The sequence below is a fragment of the Pygocentrus nattereri genome, chromosome 9, assembly GCF_015220715.1.
Source record: "Pygocentrus nattereri isolate fPygNat1 chromosome 9, fPygNat1.pri, whole genome shotgun sequence".
NCBI classification, from domain to species: Eukaryota; Metazoa; Chordata; class Actinopteri; order Characiformes; family Serrasalmidae; genus Pygocentrus; species Pygocentrus nattereri.
In genome coordinates this window covers 18431159-18440828 of record NC_051219.1, presented here as the reverse complement: position 1 = coordinate 18440828, position 9670 = coordinate 18431159, and the positions used below count along the sequence as shown (strand labels likewise).

The 9670-nt window shown below is 42.7% G+C and overlaps 1 protein-coding gene across 1 annotated transcript; it reads right to left on the bottom strand.

The window, feature by feature from the left end:
• Positions 1 to 2128: 2128 nt before the first annotated feature.
• Positions 2129 to 8358, bottom strand: sall4 (spalt-like transcription factor 4). Its single transcript, XM_017694249.2, has 4 exons — positions 8196 to 8358; positions 3737 to 6202; positions 3344 to 3648; positions 2129 to 3198 (listed from the first exon to the last, which is right to left on the bottom strand). The coding sequence occupies exons 1-4, from the start codon at positions 8260 to 8262 to the stop codon at positions 2773 to 2775; spliced, it is 3264 nt and encodes a 1087-aa protein (XP_017549738.1). The 5' UTR covers positions 8263 to 8358; the 3' UTR covers positions 2129 to 2772.
• Between the last annotated feature and the right edge of the window lie 1312 nt (positions 8359 to 9670).

Here is a 9670-nt window from a genome sequence, read left to right as displayed (position 1 = left end):
TCTAGGGGGCTGACACTTCCGAAATCGCCCCAGCCGTTTGCCGGAGCTGGGCGGAGGCTAGGAAGAGAGAGAGAGAGAGAGAGAGAGAGAGAGAGAGAGAGAGAGAGAGAGAGAGAGAGAGAGAGAGCGCGAGCGAGCGAGCGAGCGAGCAAGAGAGAGAGAGAGAGCGAGCTGTCAGAGCGGCTCCAAACTGCCTGCTGTTTTCTCTGAGAGCAGAGGGTGAAGGAGGGGAGAGCACCACAGTCGCTCGAACTGTTTATGTTCCTTTAACTGCTACAATTTAATAAGAAAGCCTACATTCCTTAAAATGGTTCTTCAGTAAAGGGACTCATAAGTTCATTTCATGCTTATATGATTCTTCAGATTGTGCTTATGTTGTGTGTATGTATACACGTATACACACACACACTTTCTTTAAACAACTCTATGTAGCACCAATCAGGGTTCTGCTATTGTTATATCTAGTTCATAACAATTGAAGAACCCTTTTTGGTGCTATGTAGAACCATATACACAAACACACTCTCCGTCAATCTGATGTACCATTTTACCATGCAAAGGACCATCTTTAAGTATAATTCATATGTTGGGGTGGAAAACATTTTAATATGTTTAAATGAAAACAGGAGATGCAGCTTCATGAAATTAGCACCTTAGGCGTTCAAAAAGCCTGCAGGGGTTCTCTATCCACTGCCCTATCAGTGGTATGGTTTCCCTGCACCCAGGTCACCTCAGGAACATGCTCATTAATTCATTAGCTGGAAATCCGTGATGTGATTTGAGAACAGCGAAAGCTAGAATGTGCAGTGGTTCCCCCTGAGAACTGCCCCATCACACCTGCTTAAAGGGTTTGACATCAGTGCATATTCATTTTTTGAAATAACAAAAGGCTTGCTTGAAAAGTCATCCTGTGTTTTATTACAAAATGCCTCAAAAGGATGGAGATGGAAGAAAAAAAAAAAAAAAAAAAGTTACAAAAACATCTACACTGTAAACAAGCCTAAAACAGACTTAACATTTGAAGAACCCCTAGAACCAAGATCTGATGCCATCTTTTTCTTTTACATTATGAAAAGGCACAGCTTGGCAAATGCATAAAGAGAATGTACAGGAGTCCGTGTTTATTCTGAGCAAGTGTTGTGCAAAGTGTCCAGCGATACATTCATTAGATTTAAAAGAAAGAAAGGAAAAAAAAAAAAAAAAAAAAAAAAAAAAAAAAAAAAAAAAAAAAAAAGTCAGCAGGTTATGGAATAACTAACCATAACATCACTTACTCAGAGCACATGGGAGCAAAATTACAGCGGTTCAGATCAGCAGAGTGAGGACAAGAAAGGCATCTAAAATGAGGTAGAAGTTTGACCCAAGTTGATGTTTAAAAAACCCACAAGATTTTTTTTTTTTTTTTTTTTGTATATACACCATTTGTCTGATGGAAACATGCATAACAAGGAAAGCGGGTGGAGGAGGGGGAAAAAAAAAAAAAAAAAAAAAAAAAAAAAAAAAAAAAAAAAAAAAAACACCCCACACACACCACACACCTGCTCATTCCCTTTGGTACATTAGCAAAAAATAATTATATAGGAACAGCCCATTGCAACCAGACAGATAAGACCTACAAGAACACAGGTCATTTGGAGAAAAATGAAGGCAACAGTAAATTCTACACAAAAAAATAAGGGATTGTATTGACAATGACAAACAGCTCCCTGGGTCTACAGTCCAGTTAATCTTAGATATTTGCAGAATGTTGAGAAATAAAGTGCAGGGGTGAGCATTTAAGCGTTATACTGGCCTTCAGGATGCCTCACAAGGCCGCTTCAAATGCAGGCTGTTCAGCCCCACTGACATCAAGAGATGTCTAAATAAAGGGCCAAATGCCATCTGCAAAACTAATGCTGTTGGGGGGGGAGACTCAACCAATAATCCAAGGTTACACGTAAAAATAGTACATTTTGCTCAAAAGGAAGGAAGGGGAGAAAAGGGGAAAAAAAAAAAAAAAAAAAAAATCCCAAGAACCTTCATTACAATCGTGTGGTGCTTTCCTTTAGTTAAAAATAAAAAAAATAAACTGCACCACTTAGACAGGCACTTAACAAGGACATTTTTGGTAGCACAGATAGAAACTACATTTAGAATCAACAGAATAATTTAATATGAAAGTTTCCAAACATCTACAACTCAAAATTTGCTTATCACTTTCAACAGGTAAGCCTGGAAACAAGAACTTTAGCAAGCTGTTCTACAACTATGCTACACTGCTTAAGATTAGCTCTGAAAGAACAGGCTTTGGATGTTACGATTGTGCATAACATCACCAAAAGCAATTGTGAACAGGACCATGAGACAAGTCATGTAGCAGAGACTAGAAGCAGTCAATTGTTAAAATGGCCCACACAAGTACCTTGTGAGAGGTGGCAACTGTGTTTAGCAGACTGCATCACACTGCAAGTTCTCACTAGTAGGACAGTTCTGGAATAAAGCGTTTTCAAGTAAAACTTACATTCAACTTCTAGAAACATTGACAAATACCCGCATATATTAGAAAAAGAAGAACAGCAATAATTACAGTAGTTACATCAGGTTTAGCTAAAGTAACAAGATTCAGACCGTGAAGTCAAATTCCAAGAGGTACCCATTTCAGGACAAATTTGATAAGGCTTTGAAAATCCAATAACTAACAAAAAAAATGAATGCAATGGCACTGGATTTGATTGTACCCACTGATAATTTTGCAGAGGAGCAAAGTTCACTAGGGAAGTGTCTTGTATGGTCTTAATTCACTTTGCCCTCCTCCATAAAATGAGGAAACTGTGACTTTACTACGCTCTCTGAACCACTCTTTTCCATTTCAGCAACCGTAGCTGGAATGCCTGAGTGGGAGGAGTCCATCTTCAGTCCTCCTGTGGAGCCAACCAAAGGGCCTCCAGCAAGACTTCCAGGGAGCGGGATGCCTCCATTTTGGATGACTGAAATTTCATTGGTTTTCATAGTCAGCCCATTTGAGAAAGCAGCAGCATACTGATTCCATACTGATGGGTCAAAGTTCATCGGCGAGGGGATCAAGTCTTTCGGGGGCTGCAACATGTCTGGGATCATCTTTGATTCTGCACCCATGGCCATCAAAGCCATGGGGTTATCCAAGGACAGACGCTGGCCACGCCTTGTTGAATTATTCCACATGTGTGTTCCAACATGTACCTGCAAGATAGACAGGGATCCAATTAATTTCAGGATTAAGCAGCAAACAGTGAGCTGAACACGTCCACTTTCATTATTTGGGGGTCACAAATGTACAGCAATTTCACTTGAGTAGCCCAACTGCAATATTAATAAATAAATTTACCTTGAGATTCCCTTTTGTTGTAAAAGCTCTGCCACAAATGGTGCAAGCAAAGGGCTTCTCACCAGTGTGAGTACGTTCATGGATCTGCAACGCACTGGCAGAGGAAAAGTTCTTGCCACATACATTACACAGATGTTGCTTGGCAGTGCGGCGAGGGGCACTAGAGCTGGGGGGGGGCGTACCTGTCCCCTGGGGCAGGTGGGAACCATATTGATTATGGGCACCCATTGGATTCTCAGGAGGAATCTGCATTTCCAGTTTGACCAGACTTGGCAGCCCCCTCATGAATGGCATGTGACTTGCAGCTGTAAAACAGACAGAACATGTGTTTAGTAAGAAGTACACAATCATTTGAGTTGTAAAACCTGAACAAGTAGCTGAATGCTGACTTACAATATTCTCCATTTGAGAAGGACAGGCCAGGCTCTTCTTTGATGGCTTTTGTGGCAAAACTAGAAGTCAAGTCCAGTGCTCCACTGGTTTCATTAAAATCTTGAGCCCCACTATCAGAGTCTGTTTTGGCCCCGATTCCATTGTCTAGGTTTGCCTGTTCTGGAGATTTTACCTGTCCATTCTCAGAGTGTGCATCCACCGGAGATGAAGAGTGAAAGGAGACCGAGTCAGACATGGCTGGACTGCGTCCATTCCTGTATTCCAACTCTCCAGCTGTTGATGTTGACTCTTTGGGGCCATCACTCTCTGATGCAGTGCTGTTCTGTCGCTGCAAGTTCAAGGCTGATGTGAGGCTTTTCATATGGTTTTCTAGAGCAGTGATGCCTGAGAACATGGAAGGTGAGCCATTGAAAGGCTGATCCCCTTTTGGAACCAGTACAGGACTAGGTTCAGGGGTGTTCTGTTTTTCCTGATTGTCCAAATCCAGATCTTGTTCCTCCATGCTCTCTTCAAGCCCGCTGGCATCCATGTTCTTCTCCTCTGTCAAACTGGAATCTATTGCTTCTGAACTTTCATACTGGCTCTCAGGCAGTGGAGTGTTGGGAATCTGGCCACCCATATGCATTCGAATGTGCTGCTGCAGTACAACAGCATTGGTAAACTTCTTTTGGCAAATTGGGCAGGAGTGTTGCATCTTAAGTGGGGTGTTTGCCCTATGAACACCATAGTGGGCTTTCAGATTACCCTTAGTAGAGAAGGCCCTTCCACATATCTTACACTTGTAGGGCCGTTCACCAGTGTGTGTACGGTAATGCATCTTGAGAGAACTTTGGCAGCTCAAGACTCTGTGGCAGATCACACATTCGTTGGGGTCATTTGTTCTCTTCTCCAAACCATCCACCATCTGCTGAAGTTTGGCTGTGCCAGACCCATTTTCACCAGGGAGGCCACTGGTATTCATGTGATGCAGGCTAGCTAAAGAATCTGAGGGTTCCTTGCTCTGATCCAGTCCTACCTCATGATTGAGCATGCCTGAGGAAACTGATGCACCATCACTACCAGATGATGAGGGTCTCTGGGTGTAGAGGTCACCACTCACTGGAATGTCAAAAGAAGACTTGAATCCCTGTAGCATTGAGGGGTGAAGACCAGTGGATGGGAGGCCAAGCACTGATTTGCTTTCTGCCATATTTGATTCTTCAATGGGCACAGACATGCCATAGGGAATGCCATTGTTTGTGGGAATGTTGTCCAGGTGCTCTGGTACAGGATGTGGATTCATCTTAATGTGTGGATATTTGTCTTTGTGTCTCTGAAAATGCACTTTGAGGTTTCCTTTAGTTGTAAAACGGTTTCCACAGATGTTACATTTAAATGGCCTTTCACCAGTGTGCGAGCGCAAGTGAATCTGGAGGGCACTATCATTCCCAAAGGTCTTCCCACAGAACTTGCATTTGTGCTTAAACATCTGCTCGCCAGCTCCATTCTTCAACTCTGCTAGGCCTAGAACCTTACTTTTCCCTTTTTTGGAAGGATCGATGCCTGATGCAAGGGTACTGAAAGGACTCTGGAAGGCCATAACTGCTGGTGACTGGGGCAGTAAAGCTGGAAGTCGGCTGGCTAGATCTGGGAGCCGTTTTAACGTGTCTGTCTTCAAGGGTATGGCTCCAGCACCTCCAGCAAGTGATGTGGGAACAACACTGGACTGAGGTAGTTTACCTTGCTTGAGAGCCTCCAGAGACAAACTCTGAGAGCCTGTTCGTTTCCCTATTAGGGCAGCAGCAGCTGAAAGTTGTTGGGAGAGATGTGCACCAAGCGCTTTGAGTGGATCCACTGCTGCACCCACTGCAGAGTGGAGGCTCTGAGGGGCCATCATAGCCACTTGGATACGAATTTGCTCCGTCAGCTGGATCTGCTGCAGTTGCTGTTGCTGAAGGTTGACCAGCTGCTCGAGGATCACGGGTATAGCATGAAGGGAGTCTTGCTGCGATGGAGGTGTGGGAGACTTCTGACTAGATGAATTAGAAGAATGTTGCGTCACAGCTACTGTGGTGGCAGGCATGGTTTTCAGAGTTACATTAGAGTCTTGCAACTTCAAGGCAGTTGGGTAGCTTATGTCAGGGTTGCTGGATAGATCCTCTTGGGATTGCTTGGAGTCATCTCCGTTCATCTTTGGCTCATCCTCCATAACATCAACTGAATCCATGCCATGCTTTGACTGGCCATTGCCATGATCGCTTTGGAAGTCTTCAGGGGACTGCTGGGAGAACTCGGGAGGTATTTCACCACCATCCCCGTCCTTCATTATGACGACCTGCTGACTCTTTATGCAATTCTTCTCATGCTCAAGAAACTCTGCTTCATCAAAAAACTCTGCACAGCATTTCTCACAAACTCTTGTTTCCTCCAATCGACACCTCTTGAGCTCATTTCCATCCTCGTCAGTCTGGACATCCTGGAGAACCCCTGCAGCAACAAAGACCATCCAAACATTAATATCACATTGCTGAAATGGAGCAAAATTGAAAACCATGTGGGCATTTTTTTTTTAAATGCCATAAATATCAGCAACATCAATTACAGAATAACTATGTAAAACCATTCCAATTTGATCAGATTATTAGTATCTGGTGTGCACCATGTTTCAGCAAAATGAGGGCAGAAGTACAGTAAACCCCCAAAACGCCTTCAACGATTCACCAGATGAGGGCGTTGTTTACCAGATGCTGCAAAGAATCAGAGCCGCTCTCAAATGTACTGTAACACTCAACAGGTTAATCACGTATCATTTTAGTCCAATAAGCAAATTAAAATGTGTCTTACAAGAAATTGTGAAATCGCGAACATTGCACAGACATTTCTCCCACAGAGATGATTAAGCGTCTAATCTATTATTTTACGTTTTTGGACCCAAAATAAGGTTTCAACGCATCAAGACAGGAGAGCATGTGCCAGACATTGTAAACTGCCCACCTATTAATTTAGCTGACCGTTTCAACACATCTATTGTTTAATACAATGGGTTTTGGGGGTGGGGGTGGGTTTCACCCGTTAACGTTCCTCCAACGAAACTTAAGCTTGATCGCTCACCAGGTGTCTTAAATAGGGTGAGGCAGAAGTTGCAAATGTACTTTTATTGTTTAAAAATCCAACAACGATTTGCAGTGTGGGTTGTAGACAATAAATAAACGGCAAGGTGGAGAAGGACTACACCTAAAAAGCTAATTTTGGGCTGGTCGGGAAGCCTCTTTATATGGCATATTTCTAGGTGTTGGATACGTAACTCGGTTTTAAAATAAAACTTAATTCATATTTAGGGCTTACATACTTCAGCAGACAAAAGGTGGGAAACGAATCCCTCCACGAGGTGGCGCTCTGACTTAGAGTGCAACATGACCCCAACGTGACACGAGGTGATTGCTTACGTTTCCAAAAATGTTAAGACAATTTGATTAAACAAAAAAAAGTTTAATAAAAACTGGACGACACATGAAAAGAGAAAAGAAAAAAACGTTTAGTCAATTTTTCGTTTTTAGACGCAGTCCTACAGGGGTTAAACAACCCAAAACATCACGCCGAGTTACCCACTTTACATATGTGAACAGCAATCGACCCCCCACCTCCGCGACCGGGCTACTTTTCCATCCCCCACGTCTCCATCTCCACATGAAGTCCAAAGAAAGTCATGCGTTTTAACAGGAGGGGGATTTATTGCTTTTGTGGTCAGTTTGCTCCAGAATCGCATTTCGTGCAAGGGCTTTTGTTTTAACGGTAAACCACCCTACACATTTTAACAGAGCCCATGTAAAGCGCTCTGTCCCACAGCTTGCATTTAGCCACAACTGATGAAAGGCAGCAGACTATCTGCCTCGACTTTCTGCCCGTAACTTCACTGTAATGTTTGCGGTAAACTAGTCACCACTGGAGCCACGACCGGTTCACTCACTGATTCAGAAGCCCAAATAAACAGGCGAACACACACAATGCTGCACAGATACCGACCATAGGCGCTTATGAGCGCTAACATGAGACACGAACAAACACGAACTTAAGCACGTTAACCTGCATATCATCACGCGGCTACTTAGGACTTCATAAGTGATTTGCTGTGAGGAACACTGAACAGGTTACGGCGTTAAGAGGCAAAAGAGACAAAACTCAACTGAGAAAAGCTCAAAAAGTTCACAATATACAACCAAAATATCTATTTCTCCCCAAGAAAGGTCCAAACCGATAAACAGGCCAGGCTAACGCCTCTCAGTGAGGCAGAAACTTCTCTCCTCACACAGCAGAGAGCGACTCCACGAGCATCAAGTACACTGGAGAACAAAAACTTGGCCAACTTCCAGGGTCGCGACTCAGGGCAAAGTGCGACAGGTCGGCAAAAACTGAGGGGGAAAAATTGCAGCTTCACTTGTATTAAGATATATTAATATATCACCGGCTTTCGTTGACTTACCGTTTTCTGCCGAGGAGGGCTCCTCCGAGTTGATGTGCTGCGGCTTGGACTGCTTGCGTCGCGACATGGCAGACTCCGACCAACCATCTGGGGGGCAAATAGTAACGCTATTTCACCCCTCTCCTTCCCAAACTCTCCAGGCTGGGAAATTAGCTCTTCTAGCAGAAATGCGCATGTCAAAGTAATTATTATTATCAATAACGCGTTGCGATTTATCACGGCCCTCTGACAGCTGATTGGCTCTGGGCCAAGTGCTTCCACATTATTCAAATAGGGCTTCATTGATGAGAAAAGCAGAGTGCGAGAAGGGGGCGGGGCCTGTGGAGGAGAGAGCCAAAGAGAGCAGGAGGGAGGGCAGAGAGAGAGAGAGAGAGAGAGAGGGAGAGGGAGGGAGGGAGAGAGAGAGGGAGAGGGGGAGAGAGAGAGGGAGAGGGAGGGAGGGAGAGAGAGAGGGAGAGGGGGAGAGAGAGAGGGAGAGGGAGAGGGAGAGAGAGAGAGGGAGAGAGAGAGAGAGAGAGAGAGAGAGAGTCCTGCAGACGTGGAAAATAAAAGAAAACGACTTATTTCTAATGGTGGCGCAGTTCTGGATGCTTGCAAATAAAATGATCCGGCGCAGGCAAATTCAGGTCATTTCATCATGTATGTACATTTACATGTAATGCTCTCCACAGTCTTACACTGCAGGGCGCAAGAGGGATTGGGTTAAATAGTATGCTGATATTTTCAAATATTATATATATATATATACCTTTTCCTTTATTAATACATATATTTGAGTTGTATCATGTATTACATAAATTGTTAAAAAAAAATTTTAAAAAGTACCACAAAGAAAAAAATGTTTCTTTAAAATGCCTTATATAAAAAATTTAACTATGAAAATATAGACTGTTATTTTGTTCAACAATGCCTTACACAGTTGCAGTGTAGATCAAAGCTGGAGATCAGAAGGCATTTATTTAATATATATTATTCAATATTTAATGTTTTTCAGAAACACCAAAGGGTTATTAAATGATAAGCAATATACTGTAAATATTTATATCATTTATTTCTGGATAAGCTATTTGTGTTAGATTTAATTACCATGTTTCACATGTAAGCTGTTCTGGACAAATTATGTCAGTTACACACACACACACACATTTTGTAAGCCACGTATCTTTCTGGGTTGTGGGGGTTGTATCACTTAATTTGATTAATTTCTGAATTACATTTCTCCAATTTTCACAGCTTTCTTACAAATTTGTTGAAATGTGTGAAGTCGTAGATCTGTCATAACAGGTTTTACATTTATTTGAATAAATACAGTGACTCCAAACTTTTCAGCACTACTGTGTATAAATGTCAAATAGTCAAATGTTTCTATCATAGGCTTTAGGCATTTTTTCACATCACCATTTCAATAGATATGAAATGTATCTCACATTGCAAACTGTCTGTGCAGGTTCACAGAAAATTGACAATGTGAGCTA

Coding starts and splice junctions, on each gene's coding strand:
- sall4 (XM_017694249.2), bottom strand. CDS start 8,262: ATGTCGCGACGCAAGCAGTCCAAGCCGCAGCACATCAACTCGGAGGAG. Junction 6,203..8,195: donor GCCCTCCTCGGCAGAAAACG/GTAAGTCAACGA, acceptor TTGTTGCTGCAG/GGGTTCTCCAGGATGTCCAG. Junction 3,199..3,343: donor CAACAAAAGGGAATCTCAAG/GTAAATTTATTT, acceptor TCTATCTTGCAG/GTACATGTTGGAACACACAT.